This window comes from Cetorhinus maximus, chromosome 28 (genome assembly GCF_964194155.1).
Source record: "Cetorhinus maximus chromosome 28, sCetMax3.hap1.1, whole genome shotgun sequence".
NCBI lineage: Eukaryota > Metazoa > Chordata > Chondrichthyes > Lamniformes > Cetorhinidae > Cetorhinus > Cetorhinus maximus.
In genome coordinates this window covers 14,890,155-14,910,969 of record NC_135906.1, presented here as the reverse complement: position 1 = coordinate 14,910,969, position 20,815 = coordinate 14,890,155, and the positions used below count along the sequence as shown (strand labels likewise).

The window sequence follows — 20,815 nt, the reverse complement described above, 5'->3', positions numbered from 1 at the left end:
CTTTGCAGTGAGGATTTGTTTTGGGGCCTGTAGGTTTCAGGAAGCCTCCCTGAGCCTGGGAATGGGAGGTGATCTCTCCACTGGAGGCAGCTCCTCTGAGGAGAAAGGGAAGGCTAGAAGGCGGAGGAGGCTAGGAGTGCACATTCAGCCTCTAGGGGAGCCGCCTTTGGGAGTACAGGCGCAGGCTCAAGGGGCACAGGGCCAAGAGGTAGTCCAGGGTGAAAGGGTCTGCAGAAGACCCCACTATCCTGCTGCCAGGGTATACAGGCGGCGAAGCAGCTCCCTCAATATGTCTGAGGTGCAGTGCTGAAGGAGGCTCCGACTGTCAAGGGAGACAGTCAACTACATCTGTCAGATGATTGGCCCTGAGATCTCTCCTAACTGTGTGGGTGGGCATCCCATGCAATTGGCTCTGAAGGTCACAGCTGCCCTCAACTTCTATGCCTCTGGTTCCTTCCAGGGGTCGGTGGGTGATCTTTGCGGTGTCTCCCAATCAGCTGTACACACTTGTGTCAAGCAGGTCACAGATGCTCTGTTCGGGCGTGCATTGATCTTCATCCACTTCCGTTGGGACCAGGCCAGCCAGACACTGAACCAGAGGCTTCACAGTGTTTGCTGGCTTCCCCCGTGTCCAGGGTGCTATAGACTGTACACATGTGGCCATCAAGGCGCCAGCAAGTGAGGCCGGTGCCTTCGTCAACAGGGTTTCCACTCCTTGAACATGCAGATAGTGTGTGATCACAGGATGCTGATTCTGCAAGTCTGTGCCAGGTACCCAGTCCCACAACGCCTACATCCTCAGACACTCCCAGGTGCTGAGGCTCTTCAGTGCTCCAGCCCAGCTGGATGGATGGCTGCTGGGTGACAAGGGCTATCCCCTCAGAAGGTGGCTCATGACGCCTCTCCGCCATTCAAGAACAGAGACTGAGCAGCGTTACAATAGGAGCCAGGGCACCACAAGGGCTGTGGTGGAGAGAGCCATCGGTCTTCTCAAGATGCGCTTCCGATGCCTGGACCGCTCAGGGACACACTCCAGTACCCCCCGATCGAGTGCCACTGATAGTGGTTGCACGCTGCACTCTGCACAATCTAGCGTTGCAAAGAGTGGATGCAGTGGATGAAGAAGATGTAGACACAGTGGCTGTGGCTGCACATGATGAGTCCAGCAGTGAGTCCGAGGATGAACGTGCACAGGGAAATGATGAGGGGGCACACGCTGACCCGGGCATACTCCAGGGAGGCAGGGACACCCGGGACACTCTAATCCAATTCAGCTAGCACAGCACATATGGCCCACCAACACAAGCCTGGGCTGTAGCCTGCATCCTGGAGACATTAGTGCCAAATCTGTCAGGATAGGAGCACTGACAATGGGCCCTGCCTGGGAGGGAGCTGTCAGTTCTGTAGCTGGCATCTCCCCAGTCGTCGCAGCCTCATTGGGTGCCGCGGTCACTGGCAGAGGGGCGGAGGAGCAGCCGACCTCATCCAGAGTGCCTTGAGAGGCGCCAGCAGAGACGACAGGCAGCTGCTCCGCTGACGTGAGGTCCGTTTGGCCCTCCCTGCTCACCATAGATGGATGGGCACCGATGTGGGAAACCTGGTGGCTAAACCACTGCCCACACGGGCCCTGATCCTATCCCTGGAGCTGCCTCTCCATGAGAGTCGCCAATCTCTCCATCGAGGAAGCTTGGCGCTCAGCCATGATGCTCAATGCATCGGCTACAGCCCATGTAGGCTCCTCCACCACTGACACCAAGCCAGGCACAGCCTCATGTATCTCCCCCAGATGCTCCCGCACACATGGCCACATTTCCTGCAGCTGCTGCATCGCAGACGACTCCAGAGGTACATCATCAGGCACCACCTGAGCATGTGCCTGATTCCCTGCAGTCCTCCGACTGCTGGCGCCATCGGCACACTCTGTCTGTGCCAGCTGCTCCAGCGACTGTGAAGTGCCCTCACCGCTATGCCCCGGGACACTAGCCGAAGATATGATGCCCACCGAGGTGCCAGTATCTGCGCTGGTGCCTGCCTGGCAGAGATGGTGTGACGCTGGTGATGTTGACACTTCATGGCCCTCAGGTGTCCAGAGGGGGCCCTGCTGCTCCGGCTCCCGGCAATGCGCCGATGATGCTGAAAGGAAGAGTAAGGAAATTCGATCAGTTAGCCTGCGGGCAATGTCAGTGTGCATACCTGTCCCCCGGATCATCATGTGCTCATCATCCCACACGCACTGGGCAAGCCATGTTGGTAACATCACTCACTGAACAATCAGCACTGCTCCGGATGTTGGGAGACTACTGGTGAAGTGAGTGCTGGCCACACATACTTGCCCCTGGAACCCCAGCCTCTCCAGCTCCGGTGCACCCTGGGTGTGCGGAGCCTCTCCAGGCTGAGGGCCTCCTGCTCAAAGCGGCTCAGCATCAAAATCTGGCCTGGCCCAATGCCAGCCCTCAGCCGCTTGGCAGTGTTGTGAGAATTCTTCTCCTGGAAATGAAAAAAGAGCTTTGTTAAGTGATCCTCGTACCGTCAATCTCCTCATGGCCGGCCCACCCCAAGCCCAGTTGGCCATTGCAGGTCTGCGGTGCATCCTTCCCCAGCTGGTGGCTGACACTCACACATACCTGGTGTGTCCTTTCCCCACCCACCCCCAGCCCACATTCTGCCTTCATCACAGTTGGGAACACACAGTTGCACCTGCAGTTGCAAAGAGGCACAATGACCTGGCGCGCAGGGGGCAGCAGATCCACCTGTGCCACAGCAGCTTGAACATCCCCTCCCCCCAATGTCATCACCCTGACTTCCACATGTCCTGGAGTTCGAGATCTGCGCCTGGGTGCAGGTCCTCCAGGTTGACCCCAGCACAGTCATGTGGGTGTCAGTCTACCACATGCTGCGGGTGCAGAATCCATCTCATCACCACCCTCTCATGCTGACCAACGCACAGGGGAAACCTGCTGGGCTGCCCAGCTAAGGACACAAGCTGTCACTGACTCATTGCATTCAGGCCAGTCAGACATGGGTGGTCCGCCAGCGGGGGAGAAGGTTACATGATGGGTGCAGTGAACGATGCCAACGTGCTACTCACCTTTCCCGTGCGCAGTAGGTTGTTGAAGCGCTTGCGGCTCTGGGTCCATGAGCGCCGCACCACATCGTGGGAGCTCACGACCTCCGCAACCTCCTCCCACGCACGTTTGGTCAAGTGGGGTGGCCTCCTCCTCCCATCCTTGGGGACAAACACATCCCGCCATGCAGCCACCTCCTCGAGGAGGACAGCAAGGCACTCATCGGAAAACCTGGGTGCACACTGGCCACCCGCCCTGCCCTCCTGCATGGCTATTTTAGATGTGCCTTGCCTCCAACCTCTGGCCATGTACAGCAGCCTTGGTGGCGCTGCAGCTTGGCCTTTAAACAAGCCGTCAGGTCACCATTGGACCCGGCGGCAATTGCCAATCCGCCACCACCCACTCCCACCGTCCCCGGAAGTCGCTAAACACGCTGGGCGGGCCTTAATTGGCCCTCCCACACAAAATGGCAGCGCAGTCCCGATCGCTGACGGTGACCAGGACTGTGGCCACCAGCGCCCACTCCTCCCCCCAGCCAGACGGAAAATTCTGCCCCATGAGACTGTGTGACACACACTCACAAATATGCACACACACACACACTCACAAACACACACTCACACACACACTCACAAATATACACACACACACACACACACACACACTCAAATATACACACACACACACACAAATATACACACACACACACTCAAATATACACAGACACACACTCACAAATATATACACACACACACACTCACAAACACACACACACACAAATACACACACACACTCACTCACACTCAAATATACACACACACACACACACACAAATATACACACACACACTCAAATATACACACACACACACTCACAAATATATACACACCCACACACACTCACAAACACACACACTCACACACACACTCACAAATACACACACACACACACACTCAAATATACACACACACACACAAATATACACACACACACTCAAATATACACACACACACACACACTCACAAATATACACACACACACACTCACACACACACACACACTCACAAATATACACACACACACATATTCACAAACACACACAGACTCACACACACACACACACTCACAAATATACACACACACACACACACGCTCACAAATATACACACACACACAAACTCACAAACACACATACGCACACTCACAAACACACACACTCACCAACACACACACACTCACACAAACACAGTGAGGATCAGTAACTGTGGACCTCGCGCACAAGCACACTCACAAACACACACACTCACAAACGCACGCACACTCACAAACACACACACGCACACTCACAAACACACACTCTCACCAACACACACACACTCACAAACACACACACACACACACACACACACGCACACACACAAACACAGTGAGGATCAGTAACTGTGGACCTTGCGCACACACACACTCACAAACACACACACGCACTCACAAACACACACACACTCACAAATACAGTGATGATCAGTAACTATGGACCTCGTGCACACACACATGCACATGCACACACAGGCACAGACATACACACACACTCACAAACACACACACACACAAATACACACAAACACACTGATGATCAGTAACTGAGGACCTTGCGCACACACATGCACACGCACACGCACGCATGCACACAGACACACACACACACGGGCGTACAGTCAGGATCAGTAGCTGTGGTTTTTGTGCACACACCCACACGGTCAGAATCAGTAACCATGGACCTCACACAGACATGTGGTCAGAATCAGTGACTGTAACACTGTGCGCGCGTGCGTGTGTGCATGTATGCGGCTCTCTCTCTCACACAAACACAGTAAGGAACAGTAATCATGGCCCTCATGTTCTCACACACGCATACACTCAAACACACACATACACACATAGATGCACGCACGCACACAGACACACACACACATGGGCACACAGTCAGGATCTTTAGCTGTGGCCCTCGTGCACACACCCACACGGTCAGAATCAGTAACCATGGACCTTGTACACACATGTACACACACACACACATGCACGTATATACACACACACACAGTCAGGATATCCCAATAAAAGACAATAAAATAAAATTCAAAGTTAAAACTCCCTTTTTGCTCCAAAAATCCCTGAATAGAGCCTAATATTATCTGGGGCTGGGCAACAAAAATGCTGATCAATGTCATTCTTACTGTTGTCATGGGAACACCAGAAGCCAAGGACTGCAGCAGAACTGGGGGTAACGCACTGGCCTCCTCTGGGCCCGGGTACGGTTTCATGTAAGCAGTGTCGAAGCAGAAAAAGCCTTGTTTGTGCACGGCGAAGGTGTCTGTGTATTCGAAGTAGTAGGCGAGAAGCACCGTCCCGATCATAATCATCAACTGTAAATACACGACAGTTTGAGAATGTGACAGGAACAGAGGTCGATAGAGATAGAAACAGAGCAAAGAGAAAAAGACAGAACAGGGAAAAGCTCAAATATAGAAAGCTGAAAGGTAAAATAAAGATAACACCAGAAATGAAAGATAGAGAAATAGGTAGAACGTTGAGGTAGATAAGAGAGTGAGAGGTTGGGAGAAAACTGATCAGAGAAACAGCAAGAAGGAAAAGAGCCAGAGGGAAAACTGAAATGGGAGACAGAGAAAGAGAGAGAGGAAATAAGGGAGAATAACAATGGGAGAAAGGGAGGGAGAAAAGAGGCAGAGAGGGAATAAGGCAAAGAGAGACAGAAAGAGAAAGAAAACAGTCAGAGAAAAATTGAAGTACATGAAGAAAGAGAGGAGAAAATACATTCAAATAACAGAGCAAAGGAGTGAGGGGAGAGGGCAAGACACAGTGAAGGTATTAAAGAAAGGATAGACAAAGAAAGGATAGACAATGAAATAATTTTAATCCCCAGAGCATAAGCGATTAATTTTTAAAAAATAGGCAAAGTGCCCATTTCTGGGGCAGTATTTGGTGTCTCATCTGCCAAGAGCCACTTTTCAGGAAGGCCCCGCATCTTCTTCCACTCAGACACTTGACAGGCCAGCAGCGGGGCCTCCCCCAGAAGCAAGGACCCAGGTGGTAGAAGATCTGGCCAATCAGAGGCTGGCAACTCTATTGAATGGCAGCAGCACCGGAGAGACTGTGGGTGATGCCAATATGAGACCCACCCGAGGCCAAGAATCATCGCTGGATCCCAGGCCTCAGGTGAGTGATGGCAGGAGGGGGCTCACAGGGTGAAGGTTGTTGGGGGAGGGGGGGAGTGGACGACTCTTGGTGGCAGCACCCCCCCATCCCACCTTCCCAATGCCGGGTCCTTCGATCAGGCACTGAGTGCCTTTGAATGAGGGAGCCTCCTGGAAGCCCACAAGGAACCCACATGGGTTTGCTTGTCGTGGTCCCTGAATGGCGAGGGCCCCACCCTGCTGTGTTAATACCAGCGGAGGAGACAGTAATTGCCCACTGAAAGGCCTCGATTGGTGCAGGGTAAGAGGACAGTCCACAGGTATTCCCAGCATGCACTTAATCAGGATGGAGGGGGAGACTCAACCTGCCATTCTCCTGCCGGATTAAATGCACCCCCATCACCAAGCTTACCATTGGGAAAAGCATTAAATTCCACCCCTGGTTTTAACAGAGGTCAGTGACCAATTATTTTCAGGAGGAAGACCTGTGCTAAAAACATTTTAAGAGGGCTCCCTGCCTCCATTTTAAAATAATTTTTATTTTTAAAATGACCGAGCCTGGGCTTCCTGCACCTTGGGCAACCTGGCAGCTGAAGGGACGCATGAAGCATAAAAACTTATGGATCAGAAGGAGGTCATTTGGCCCATTGCGCTTATGCTGGCTCTTTGATTCCCATATCCCCACTTTTTGACCGTAGTCTTGTAACTTCCCTATCCTCTACCTGTCCAACTAAAATCATTTATGGAATTAGCTTCTTCTATTTTTTCAGTTAGAACATTCTAGACCCTGACAACCGAGAGAAAAAATTCTCGAGAGGGAGAGGACGCAAGAGAGGGAGGAGGCAGCGAGAGAGGGTGGGGAGAGAGAGAAGAGGGGAGAAGGAGGGAGGAGGAGCGAGAGAGGGAGGGGAGAGAGAGAGGGAGGGCAAGAGACAGAGAGGGAAGGGGTGAGAGAAAGGGAGGGGAGAGATACAGGGACAGGGATGGGGGGGAAAGGGGAGAGAGGGAGGGGGATAGACAGAGAGGGAGGGGGCAGAGGAAGAGGGAGGGGAGAGAGAGGAAGGGGAGAGAGAGAAAGGAAAGGGGAGAGAGGGAAGGAGGGGGAGAGAGGGAGGGAGGGGAAGATGTTGTCATATGGGCTCTTCAGACGTTTCAATGATGAAATCTTAAGACTTGTATATTTAAGCATGAACCCTTTATTGTTAATCTTTAGTTATTTACAGATCCCAGGTTACTGTCATGCATGGCACTGTTTCTCCATGCAGGCTGATTCCAAAGTGTTCTCTCTCAAACTATTCTCTCAGTCTATTGCCATGTGACTCTATACATCATACCGTGGGTGGTGCTATTCTCCAGTCCCACATTAACCCTTGCTCTGCTTAGCACCTTTACATTGCAATGGCATGCAGGCATCTCATATAAGCTTCCCCTTTCTCTCCAAAGAAAACTTTCCTTTCCAATGAAGCATAACTGTTTGTCATACAGTCTTTACTTGAAATCTCTGCTCCCCCATCTCAAGTCTCTGACTTTATAAATTCAGGTGGTATTGAGGCTTGACAGTTTTTCCACATCTCAGTCTGTCATATTTGGAGGAATGGTAGTAGTACTCTATGTTTCTGGCACTTGGCTATCTCAATTTGATTCACTTTTTGCGCTCCTTTGAGTTGCATTTCTCTTTAGTAACAACCCGCCTGCTCTTCTCAGACACTGTGGGCAGAATTTTACATTCAGCATGCAGGTGAGCGCACGACATGCTGGAACGCAAAATGACGCGAAGATGTCAGGCGTGCTTCCCAACGTCATCGCGAACTCGTGCGATATTTTGTTTGGCAGGCGCGTGGTGTTGGCTGCGCACCCGCCGATAATTGAAAGGCCTATTAAGGCCATTAACAAGGTAATTAAGTTGAATTTTATGTTGGCGAAAAGGCCAAGTGACCTTTATGTTTTTTAGGAAACCTCATCCACGAGCGGGATGAGGTTTCCTAAAGCTAATGCTAATGAAATAAAACTTTTATTTTGAAAGTAAAAACATGTCCCATCTCATGTGACACAGTAATGGGCGAACTGCACACTAGACCCGACTCTCCCTCCTCCCCCCGCCTGCACAGGTAGCGCTACCACTCGCTATCCATGCAGGGCGGGCCTTAATTGGCGTGAAATCGCGGTGCGGAGCCGATCGCAGGCAGCGGTCAATTCCCACCGAGCCCGCCTGATGAATGTAAAATTCTGGCCTGTGGGTTTGTCCTCTTCCTTCCGAAGGGAATGTGCCTTCCTCGAGTGGACTGGAATTTTCTTTTTCTGTGGCGTCCACCATGTTCTTGCCAGACGTATATCTTTTGCTTCATTTCCACTTCTTTTGCAATCTCAGCCAAACATTTATTTGCTGTTTTACTTTCAAACTGTTTTGCAAATTTATGAATGTTTTCATTGAGCTTGATGGTTCTCAGTACCTCTGAGACATCCAGTGCCCTTTCTTCTTCTAGTTTCTTGCACTCAATGTTGGATTTACATTTTTCAATCTTAATTCTATATTTTCTTTCTATGTCTGCAACAGAACTTTATCCTCGTCTTTCATTTTTGGTTTCACTGTTGGCCAGGTCTGTCTCCGGAGAAATCTTAACCTGTTTCAGTTCTGTAATCGTGCTGCTCATGGCTTCATGATCCACTCGCAGCTTGGAAAGTTCTACGCTTCTCCTTCCAGTGCTTCCTCTTTTCCATTCAACTGCTTCTTCAGCTCTTCAGTCTCATTCTTGTAGCTTTCAGCTTCCTCCTGGAATATTGAACATTGCTGAGTCTTCTCTGCCAACTGGTTCTTCATTTTGTTCAGAGTGATGTCAAATTAATTTTCCTTCTCTTTGTAATTTTTCAGAAGAATAAGCTTTGACCTAAGGGATTCTTGTAAATGTGAAAGTCTGTCAACAGGTTTTCCTTTCCTTTGTGAACCTCACTTGTTTCATCGTGAGCTTTCCTGTAATTCAACAGAGGCTCTTCAAGTTTCTTCTACTGTGCTTCCATTCTGCTGTTTAAATCAGTCTCACTTCTTCATGTTGCTGAATGGTTACACATTCCTTTTGCATTTGATCTTGAAGGACAATCAACTATTCTTTCACCTGCTTATTTTCTTGTTGTCTTCTTGCCAACTCACTCTGGGCTTCAGTGCATTGTTTTGTTGCTACTGATAGTTCAAACACAGCTTTTCCAGAAGTAATATTCAATGTCCTTTTTATCGATTCTTCAAAGAGTCTTTCAGGATCACAACTACTTTGTGTGTCTTTTCTATCTTCTGTTTTGCCTGGTTGTACATCTGATTGAGTTTTTCTGACTCCTGCTTTGATTTGTCAACTCTGGAATTGAGGGTCATTATTTCAGAAATTTATTTGTTCAAATCTTGAACAGTTTGGTTCACTGAAGACTTCAGTTTATCATGCATTTTCAAAGGTATATACTCAACTTGAATCCTGCACTTCAAACCTTCCAGTTCAACTCTGATGTGAACGTTTTCTTGTAGAACAGCTTCATTTATTTTTTGCACATTTTGCTTCTTTTGAGTTACCTCAGATAGCTTTCCTTCATTCATGGCCATCTGCTTGCTCTGCACTGCCATCTATCTCCCTTGCTCCAGAGTCTTTTGGCTCCTTCTCTCTGAGGCTTTCTGTCACTCTTGCTCTAGAGCCTTTTGTTTCCCTCCCTCTGGGTTTTTTTGTTGCCCTCGGCATTTTATTGGGAGTTGCCCTCTCTCTGGGAGTCTCTTGTTGCCCTCAGTGCTTTATTGGGAGTTGCCCTCGGTGCTTTATTGGGAGTTGCCCTCTCTCTGGGGTCTCTTGTTGCCCTCGATGCTTTATTGGGAGTTGCCCTTGGTGCTTTATTGGGAATTGCCCTCCCTCTGGGGTCTCTTGTTGCCCTGGATGCTTTATTGGAAGTTGCCCTTGGTGCTGTATTGGGAGTTGCCCTCTCTCTGGGGTCTCTTTCTAATTTGCTGTCCATGGCCATTTTTTCCCTTGTAGCTACTGCTTTAAATGTTGTTTGCCATTTAAGACTGTGAATGTAGAAACCATTTTTTCACTTCAGGCTGTCAAGAGCTGCCTGTGATTTTCTCACGATTTTTGGGGTCCCTGCAATCGCGGGCCTTTTGTTTAAACTTCTGAAAACATTTCTGCAGCACTTTTTCCTCTGGGCTTGTTCTTTCTTTTTTTTACTCTGCAGGGTTTTTTTTCTCCTTGAACATCCTGAGTTTCGTGATTTTGGCTGGCTCTCTGGCGATTGGCCACTTTGTTATTTTTTAAGGACTTTGAATTTTTGTAACTTTGACTTTAAAAAAAATGACTGCAGGAACTATTCTCTTCTTTTTTACTCAGCCGGTTCTTCTTCTCTCCTCTTCCAGCCAATTTTTATTTAACTATTTTTTACTGCAGTTGTCTTTCACCTTCTCTATGGATATGCTGAGCAATGGGACTGCCACCAATTCTATAGCAAGACAGGAGATGAGGAGAAATTTCTTCACCCAGAGAGTGGTGAGTCTGTGGAATTCGCTACCACAGAAAGTAGTTGAGGCCAAAACATTGTATGCTTTCAAGAAGGAGTTAGATACAGCTCTTGGGGCGAAAGGGATTAAAGGATATGGGGAGAAAGCAGGAGCAGGCTATTGAGTTGGATGATCAGCCATGATCATGATGAATGGTGGAGCAGACTCGAAGGGCTGAATGGCCTACTCCTGCTCTTATTTTTCTATGTTTCTAAGACAGATAATTTGACAGAATATAAAGAATGGCAGAGAATGACCAAAAGGTTAATCAGGAGAAAGAAATTAGAGTATGAGAGGAAGCTAGTGAGAAATATACAAACTGATAGCAAGAGTTTCTACAGGTATTTAAAAAGGAAAAGAATAAGTAAAATGAGTGTTGATCCTCTAGAAAGTGACAGTGGGGAATTAATAATAGATAATAAGGAAATGGTGGAAGAAATGAACAAATATTTTGCTTCTGTGTTCACTATTAGAGGATACAAAAAACATTCCAGTATTAGCTGCAAATCAGGAGGTGAAAGGGAGAGAGGAAATCGTGAAATTGAAATCACTAGGGAAATGGCACTGAGCAAATTGATGGAGCTATGGGCTGACAAGTCTCCGGGTCCTGATGGAACTTATCCTAGGGTCTTAAAAGAGATGGCTAATGAGGTAGTTGATGTGCTGGCGTTAATTTTCCAAAATTCGCTTGATTCTGGAAAAGTTCCACCAGACTGGAAAGTAGCAAATATAACCCCTCTATTCAAGAAGGGAGGGAGGCAGAAAACAGGAAACTATAGGCCAGTTAGCTTAACGTCTGTCCTGGGGAAGTTGTTAGAATTGATCATTAAGGAGATTATAGCTGGGCAGTTAGAAGAGCTTAAGGTAATTGGAAAGAGTCAGCATGTCAGAAAGGAAAATCATGTTTAACCAATTTATTGGAGTTTTTTGAAGGAGTCACATGCGCAGTGGATAAAGGGGAGCCTGTAGACGTGCTGTACTTGGATTTCCAGAAGGCATTTGATAGGGTGCCACATCAAAGGTTATTACAGAAAAGAAAAGCACATGGTGTAGTGGGTAACATATTAACATGGATAGAAGATTGACTGGCTGGCAGAAAGCAGAGAGTATGCATAAATGTGTCTTTTTCAGATTGGCAGGATGTGACGAGTGGAGTCCCACAGGGGTCTGTGCTGGGGCCTCAACTTTTTACGATTTACATCAATGACTTAGATAAGGGAAGTGGAGGCATGATAGCTAAATTTGCAGATGACACAAAGATAGCTAAGAAAGCATGTTGTGAAGAGGACATGAGGAGATTGCAGATGGATATAGATAGGTTGAGTGAGTGGGTAAAGATCTGGCAAATGGAGTTTAATGTGGGAAAATGTGAAGTTGTTCACTTTGACAGGAAGAAAAAAAAAGCAGAGTATTACTTAAATGGAGAACAGCTGCATAACTCTGAGGTGCAGAGGGATCTAGGTGTTATAGCACGAGTCACAAAAAGTTAGTACACAGATACAGCAAGTAATTAGGAAGGCTAATGGAAGGCTATCCTTTATTACAAGAGGGATTGAACATAAAAGTAAGGATGTTATGCTTCAGCTATACAGGGCATTGGTGAGTCCGCACCTCGAATACTATGTGCAGTTTTGGTCTCCTCATTTAAGGAAGTACGTAAATGCATTGGCGGCAGTTCAAGATAGGTTTGCTAGATTGATACCTGGAATGAATGGGTTGGCTTATAAGGAAAGGTTGGACAGACTGGGCTTGTTTCCGCTGGAGTTTAGAAGAGTGAGGGTGATTTGATTGAAGTATACAAGCCTATACAAGCCAACGGCCTTGACAAGGGGGATGTCGAAAGGATGTTTCCTCTTGTGGGTGAGTCCAGAACTAGGGGGCACTGTTTTAAAATTAGGGGTCACCCTTTTAGGACAGAGATGAGGAGAAATTTTTTCTCTCAGAGGGTTGTGCGACTTTGGAACTCTCTGCCTCAGAAGGTGGTGGAGGTAGAGAATATTTTTAAGGCAGGGGCAGATAGACTCTTGTTAGGCAAGGGAATCAAAGGTTATCGGGGTTAGATGGCGATGTGCAAATTGAAACACAAGAAGATCAGCCATGATCTTATTGGATGGCAGAGCAGGCACGAGGGGCCGAATGGTCTACTCCTCTTCCTATTTCTTATGTTCTCATAATGTAAGCACAGATTCTTTATCATAACTTTGCTTACCGTCTTGTAAACTGACCAGGTTCTTTGCATTACTCAGGGTCTTTCAATTTTTGTAGTTTTGTGCATCATCTTGTGATCTAACTAAGTGTCTTAACTCAGCGTCACTCAAGGTCTTACAAGTTTGTAATGTGGCTCACCCATCTTGTGAGCTAAATAGTTTTTTTTCTGCACCATTCAAGGGTCTTGCAGTGGGGAAGAGAATGAGAGAGGGAGGGGGACAGAAACAGAGGGGAGGAGGAGAGAGAGAGAGAGGGGAGGGTGAGAGAATGAGAGAGAGAGGTGGGAGACAGACAGGGAAGGAGAGACAGAGAGGGAGGGGGAAACAGAGAGGGATGGGGGCAGAGACTGTGGGAGTGGGGAGAGAGACTGGGGGTGTGGGGGGGGGTAAAGTGACAGAGAGGTAGGTGGAGCGAGACCAGGGGAGGTGGGAGCAAGACGGGGGCTGGGTGGGAGAGAGATAGGAGGGTGGGGTCAGGGGGAAGAGAGAGATGGGAGAGAGAGAGACTGAGACAGAGCAGGGAGAAAGAGACAAAGGGGGCAGAGAGATAGAGACTTGGGAGAGAGATAGAGATGGGGGGAGAGAGAGATAGAGATGGGGAGGGAGAGACAGAGAAGGGGAAAAGGACAGAAAGGGAGATGGAGATGGAGATAGAGAGGGAGACAGAGATGGAGACGGAGAGGGAGGGAAGGGAGAGAAAGGGATGGGGAGAGAAAGGGAGGGGGACAGAAACATAGGGGGAGGGAAAGTAGGGGGAGGGAAAGGGATAGGGAAGAGAAACAGAGGGGAGAGAGAAAGGGAGGGGGAGGGAGAGGGAAGGCAGAAAGGGGGGAATAATGGTGAATAAAGGAAGGGGGAAGAGGCAGAAAGGTGAAGAGAGAGAGAGAGAGGTAGAGAAAGAGATGCTCTGTATTTGATTACAATGTACTCAGAGCTGAGGGTAGATTTTATGTTAATAAAACACACCTCAATACACACAAAACATGGAATGATAGAATCGCTCCGACGCACTTCATTCTGCTCTCGAGTCATGTTCAACACCACAGGTCCTCTTGAGCTGAAAGAGATTGGCAACATATTCATGAACAACTGGTAACAATGGAAACTGGACAAAAATGGTGAACAGTTAAGGCCAGTGTTACCTTCTAATTAGACATTGTTAACATTTAAAGAGTTCAATGAAGAGTGCAGGAGGGCATGCCGGAGCAGCACTAGGCATACCTAAAAATGAGGTGTCAACATGGTGAAACTATAACAAAGGACTACTTGCGTGCCAAACAACATAAGCAGCAAGTGATAGACTGGGCTAAGCAATCCCACAACCAACAAGTCAAATCTAAGCTCTGCAGTATTGCCACATCCAGTCGTGAATGGTGCTGGACAATTAAACAACTCACTGGAGGAGGAGGCTCCACAAATATCCCCATCCTCAATGTTGGAGGAGCCCAGCACATCAATGCAAAAGATAAAGCTGAAGCATTTGCAAAAATCTTCAGCCAGAAGTCCTCTGGAGGTCCCCAGCATCACAGATACCAGTCTTAGCCAATTCAATTCACTCCACGTGATATCAAGAAACGGCTGAAGGCACTGGATTCTGCAAAGGCTATGGGCCCTGACAATATTCTGGCAATAGTACTGAAGACTTATGTTCCAGAACTTGCTGCGCCCCTAGCTAAGCTGTTCCAATACAGCTACAACACTGGCATCTACCCGGCTATGTGGAAAATTGCCCAGGTATGTGCTGTACATAAAAAGCAGGACAAATCCAATACGGCCAATTACAGCCTCATCAGTCTATTCTCGACCATCAGTAAAGTAATGGAAGGGGTCGTCAACAGTGCTATCAAGCAGCACTTGCTTAGCAATAACCTTCTCACTGATATAAAAACAAAAAGCTAAAAGCTACTGCGGATGCTGGAAATCCAAAACAAAAACAGAATTACCTGGAAAAACTCAGCAGGTCTGGCAGCATCGGTGGAGAAGAAATCAGTTAACGTTTCGAGTCTTCATGACCCTTCGGCAGAACTGAAGCATAGTTAGGAGAAAGCTTATATTTCACCTTTCTCCTAACTATGCTTCAGTTCTGCCGAAGGGTCATGCAGACTTGAAACGTTAACTGATTTCTTCTCCACCGATGCTGCCAGACCTGCTGAGTTTTTCCAGGTAATTCTGTTTTTGTTTTACCTTCTCACTGATGCCTAGTTTGGGTTCCGCCAGGATCATTCAGCTCCTGACCTCATTACAGCCTTGGCTCAAACATGGACAAAAGAGCTGAACTTCCAATGTGAGGTGACAGTGACTGCCCTTGACATCAAGGCCGTATTTGACAGAGTGTGGCATCAAGAAGCCCGAGAAAAACTGGAGTCAATGGGAATCAGGGGGAAAACTCTCTGCTGGTTGGAGTCATACCCAGCACAAAGGAAGATGGTTGTGGTTGTTGGAGATCAGTCATCTCAGTTCCAGGACATCACTGCTGGAGCTCCTCAGGGTAGTGTCCTTGGCCCAACCATCTTCAGCTGCTTCATTGATAACCTTCTTTCCATCATAAGGTCAGAGTGGACATGTTTGCTGATGGTTGCACAATGTTCAGCACCATTCACGACTCCTCAGATACTGAAGCAGTCTATGTCCAAATGCAGCAAGACCTGGATAATATCCAGGCTTGGGCTGACAAGTGGCAAGCACCATTCGCACCACACAAGTGCCAGGCAATGACCATCTCCAACAAGAGAGAATTTAACCATTGCCCCTTGACATTCAATGGCATTACCATCACTAAATCCCCCACTATCAACATCCTGGGGGTTATCATTGACCAGAAACTGAACTGGACTAGCCATATAAATATTGTGGCTACAAGAGCAGGTCAGAGGCTAGGAATCCTGCGGCGAGTAACTCACCTCCTGACTCCCCAAAGTCTGTCGACCACAATGGTTTAATTTTTTTAAAGCTCCAATTTCACCATCTGCCATGATGGGATTTGAACCCAGGTCCACAAGAGCATTACCCTGGGTCTCTTGAACACTAGCCCAGTGACAATGCCACTCTACCGCCACCTCCCCTTCTTATATAGCACCTTTCAAACCCACAACCTCTACCATCCAGAACAAGAACAGCAGACACATGGGAACACCGCTACCTGGAAGTTCCCCTCCAAGTCACTCACTATCCTGACTTGGAAATATATCGCCATTCCTTCACAGTCGCTGGGTCAAAATCCTGGAACTCCCTCCCTAACAGCACTGTGGGTGTACCTACACCACATGGACTGCAACGATTCAAGAAGGCAGCTCACCGCCATCTTTTCAAGGGCAATTAGGGATGGGCAATAAATGCTGGCCCAGCCAGTGAAGCCCACATCCCATGAATGAATGAGAAAAAGAGAAATCCAAATACCTTGCTTTCATTAATCGAACTTCACCACAAAATTTCACTTTTTTAAAACAAAACATAACTTGATATACAAAAGAATTAATGAAAACAACCAGTATTAACTTTACAATATGCTTTATAACTATGTATGTTATGCACTCAGGTCTATCTCCCCCAAGAGTTCTCTCATAAGACACTTCAATCTTAAAGTTAGTTACTTCCATAGGGACCACCCTGAAGTATGTCACAGTTACTGAGAATTCTCCTTAGCTTTAGCTATTCTCAGAGGTAAAACTTCCATTTAACCTCTATTGACTGTGGATGTTTCAGTGCCTTGTTCTGGTTACTTTTCAATACGTCCAAGCTAATTCAGCTGATTACTTACTTTTGCAAAAAGACACCATGAGGCCCACTGTAGATTCTCCCACTAGCTTCAAAATAGGCAATCTTCCAGCTTCTGTTCCCTCACTAAATTCAAACTGAGATTAAGACTCACCTGCATCCACACAGGGAATGATGAAGTTAGGGTTTTACTTTGCTTAAAGTGTAGGTCTATCTAACTATCATTTACTTGGCTATCTCTTAGTGAGCTGCAAACCACCCAAGATCCAAACTGCAATTAAAAGCTCTCCCAGCAAGCACCCAGATAAATTAAAACTAGAAAACCTTCTTCAGCTCCATGATGACATAGCTTGCTTGGGGCTGTCCTTAAACTGGTCTTTTGATTAATTATCCCTCATTTGCTATTTCTTCTTTGATCTGATGTGAATGGGTTTTACAACCTTTCAGGGTTCAGTGAATGCTTTTAAACTAATTTAGCTCTACTCTCAAAACAAAAATATCTCTCTGGACTGCACTTCTTGCAAGCATTGCAAACATCACATCTCCAGCTCTTGTAGCTAAGTAAGTCCACCTGCTGTTTTATGATCTTACCTTTCTAGCTATTAACCTCTTAAGGCAATATAACTCCAGCCTTTTAAGTGTAATAGGCTCTAAGCTTGCTTTAGTTGCACTTATCCCAGTTTCTACAGTTAAACTTTAACTCTTAATCTAAAAGTTTTATTCAAAGCAAATGAACCATGTGCTAGATATTTGCAACAGTAGAAACACTTGGAGCAAACTAGACAGAATGATGCAGTCTACATGCATTTCTATTGTCACTGTCAAAAACTGTCTTGTGGTTCGATGACTTCAAAAGACAATATATTGAGAATGGAAGATAACACTCTTCTTACAGCTTATCTCTCCAAAAAACTCAGGACAGCAGCTATACCTCTGATGAAAAGGCTTATGAAAATGTCAGTCTATATTACAGGCTGGATTTCCAAATGCTGCAGGGTTGGGATCCAGTGAGAGAGTGATTTCAAAATCACAGTCCCAGAGGTCGCCTCAGATCCTAAAGTCTCTGAGACAGTTTGAAATTTTCAAAGGGTTGGCGGGGGTGGGAGAAAACACAGGTAGACAATGGAAAATCTGTTCTCTGCCAGTTAACAGACTATTTATGAGCTGGTTAAGGGGCCTCTGCATTTGGGAGCGCAATTTTTCTTTTTCTTTCGGCAAACCCGAAAAGTTTGGTGCATATTAGTGCCCAGCTGTCAAGGACATCAGAAAGTTTATTTGTATTTGTGAAAACTTGGAATTTGATGGACCACTACTGAGTGTACTATAGGCCACCAAACAGTCAGAGAGAAATAGAAGAGCAGATATGTAGGAAAATTTCAGAGAAGTGTAAATATAACAGGGTAGTAATGGTGGAGGATTTCAAATTCCCCAACATTAACTGGGTTAGTCATATTGTGATAGGTTTAGAGGGAGCGGAATTCTTAAAATGCATCCAGGAGAGCTTTTTAAGCCAGTATGTAGAAGGTCCTATAAGAGTGGGGGCGGTCCTGGACTTAATTTTAGGGAATGAAGCCAGGCAAGTGGTAGAGGTATCAGTGGGGGAGCATTTTGCAGATAGTGATTATAACTCCATTAGATTCAAGCTTGTTATGGAAAAGGACAAGGATGGGCCAGAAATCAGAGTTCTAAATTGGGGGAAGGCCAATTTTAATAAGGTCAGATATGATTTGGCCGGAGTGGACTGGGAGCAGCTACTTATAGCTAAATCTGCGTCAGAGCAGTGGGACTCATTCAAGAAGGAAATAGGGAAAGTACAAGGCCAACATATTCCAGTAAAGATAAAGGGTGCGACCAACAAATCGAGGGAACCCTGAATGTTGAGGGATATACAGGATTGGATAAAGAGAAAAAGGGAGGCTTATGGCAGATACCGAGGGCTCAAAACAGCGGAAGCCCTAGAGGAGTATAGAATGTGTAGGGGGGAACTTAAAAAGGAAATTAGGATATCAAAAAGGGGGCATGAGAAAACATTGGCAGGTAAAATAAAGGAAAATCCAAAGTTATTTTACAAGTACATTAAGAGCAAGAGGATAACTAGTGAAAGAGTAGGGCCCATTAAGGACCATAGTGGTAATTTGTGTGTGGAGCTGGAAGACGTAGGTAGGGTTCTAAATGAATACTTTGTGTCAGTGTTCACAAGTGAGAGGGACGACGTGGGTATGGAAATCAGGCAGAAGGACTGTGATATAATTAAAGAAGTTAGCAATAGAAAGGGAGAAGGTTCTAAGTGGCCTGGCAAGCTTAAAAGTAGATATATCTCCAGGCCAGGATGAAATGTAACCCAGGCTGTTGAGTGAGGCAAGGGAGGAGATAGCAGGGATGCTGGAAATAATTTTCAATACCTCTCTGGCTGCAGGAGAGGTGCCAGAGGACTGGAGAACAGCCAATGTGGTACTGTTATTCAAGAAGGGAAGAAGGGATAAATAAGGGAACTACAGGCCAGTCAGTCTAACCTCAGTGGTGGGGAAACTATTGGAAGCAATTCTGAGGCACAGAATTAATCTACTCTTGGAGAGGCAGGGATTAATCAAGGACAGTCAGCATGGTTTTGTTAAGGGGAGGTCATGCCTGACCAATTTGATTGAATTTTTCGAAGAGGTGACCAGGTGTGTAGATGAGGGCAATGCATTTGACATAGTCTACTTGGACTTCAGCAAGGCTTTTGATAAGGTCCCGCATGGGCGACTGATAACAAAGGGAAGAGACCATGGGATCCAAGGCAATTTGGCAAATTGGATCCAGATTGACTGAGTGGCAGGAAGCAGAGGGTGATGGTCGAGGGGTGTTTTTGTGACTGGATGCCTGTGTCCAGTGGGGTTCCACAGGGATCGGTGTTGGTGTGTAAATAAACGATTTAGACTTGAGTATAGGAGGGTTGATCAGTAAGTTTGCAGATGACACAAAAATTGGTGGGGTGGTAAATAGTGAGGAGGATAGCCTTAGATTACAGGAGGATATAGATGGGCTGGTCAGATGGGCTGACCAGTGGCAAATGGAATTTAATTTGGATAAGTGTGAGGTGATGCAATTGGGCAGGACAAACAAGGCACGGGAATACACGATGAATGGTAAGACCCTCTGAAATACTGAGGATCAGAGGGACCGTGGTGTGCATGTCCACTGGCCCCTTAAGGTAGCGGGACAGGTAGATAAGGTGGTCAAGAAGGCATATGGGATACTTGCCTTTATTAGCTGAGGCATAGAATGTAAGAGCAGGGAGATTATGCTGGAACTGTATAAAACGCTGGTTAGGCCACAGCTAGAGTATTGCATGCAGTTCTGGAATCCGCATTATAGGGAGGATGTAATTGCACTAGAGAGAGTGCAGAGAAGATTTACCAGGATGTTGCCTGGGCTGGAGAGTTTTAGTTATGAGAAGAGATTGGATAGACTGGGGTTATTTTCCCTGGAGCAGTAGAGATTGACAGGGGACATGACTGAGGTGTATAAAATTATGAGGGGCATAGATAGGGTAGACGGGAAGAAACTTTCCCCCTTGGTGGAGGGATCAATAACCAGGGGGCATAGATTTAAGGTAAAGGGCAGGAGGTTTAGAGGGGATGTGAGGAAGAATTTTTTCACCCAGAGGGTGGTGGGAACCTGGAACTCACTGCCTGAAAGGGTGGTAGAGACAGAAACCCTCATAACATTTAAGAATTATTTGGATGTGCACTTGCGATGCCATGGCATACAAGGCAATAGGCCTAGTGCTGGAAAATGGGATTAGAATAGTTAGGCACTTGTTTGACATGCACAGATTCGAAGGGCCGAAGGGCCTTTTTCTGTGCTGTAGACCTCTATGACTCTACTCCTGCTCCTTGTTTGTATGGACCAACGTGCCACTGAACACGATACCGTTATTTTATTTGAATGGTCATTTTGCTCTGTGGGGAGAATTTTCCCCATATCGGGTGGGGCATGCAGGAGCGGGCGCTGGCGGTCATGTCCTGATCACTATCAGCGATCGGGACTGCGCCGCCATTTTACATGGGAGGGCCAATTAAGGCCCGCCCAGCGTGTTTAGCGACTCCCGAG

At 47.0% G+C, this 20,815-nt stretch overlaps 1 protein-coding gene across 13 annotated transcripts in view; it reads right to left on the bottom strand.

The window, feature by feature from the left end:
- The window catches only part of plppr2a (phospholipid phosphatase related 2a), a 42,493-nt gene that overhangs the window by 18,458 nt on the left and 3,220 nt on the right, over positions 1-20,815 (bottom strand). For 12 of the 13 annotated variants that reach the window (XM_078531213.1, XM_078531203.1, XM_078531206.1 and 9 more), the window contains exons 2-3: positions 13,973-14,063; positions 5,300-5,488 (exon numbers count right to left, since the gene is read on the bottom strand). In XM_078531213.1, coding sequence (XP_078387339.1) covers positions 5,300-5,488; positions 13,973-14,038 — 255 coding nt within the window. In that variant the 5' untranslated portion in view covers positions 14,039-14,063. The remainder of the gene's footprint in view (positions 1-5,299; positions 5,489-13,972; positions 14,064-20,815) is intronic. The other variant, XM_078531214.1, reaches the window with a different exon arrangement.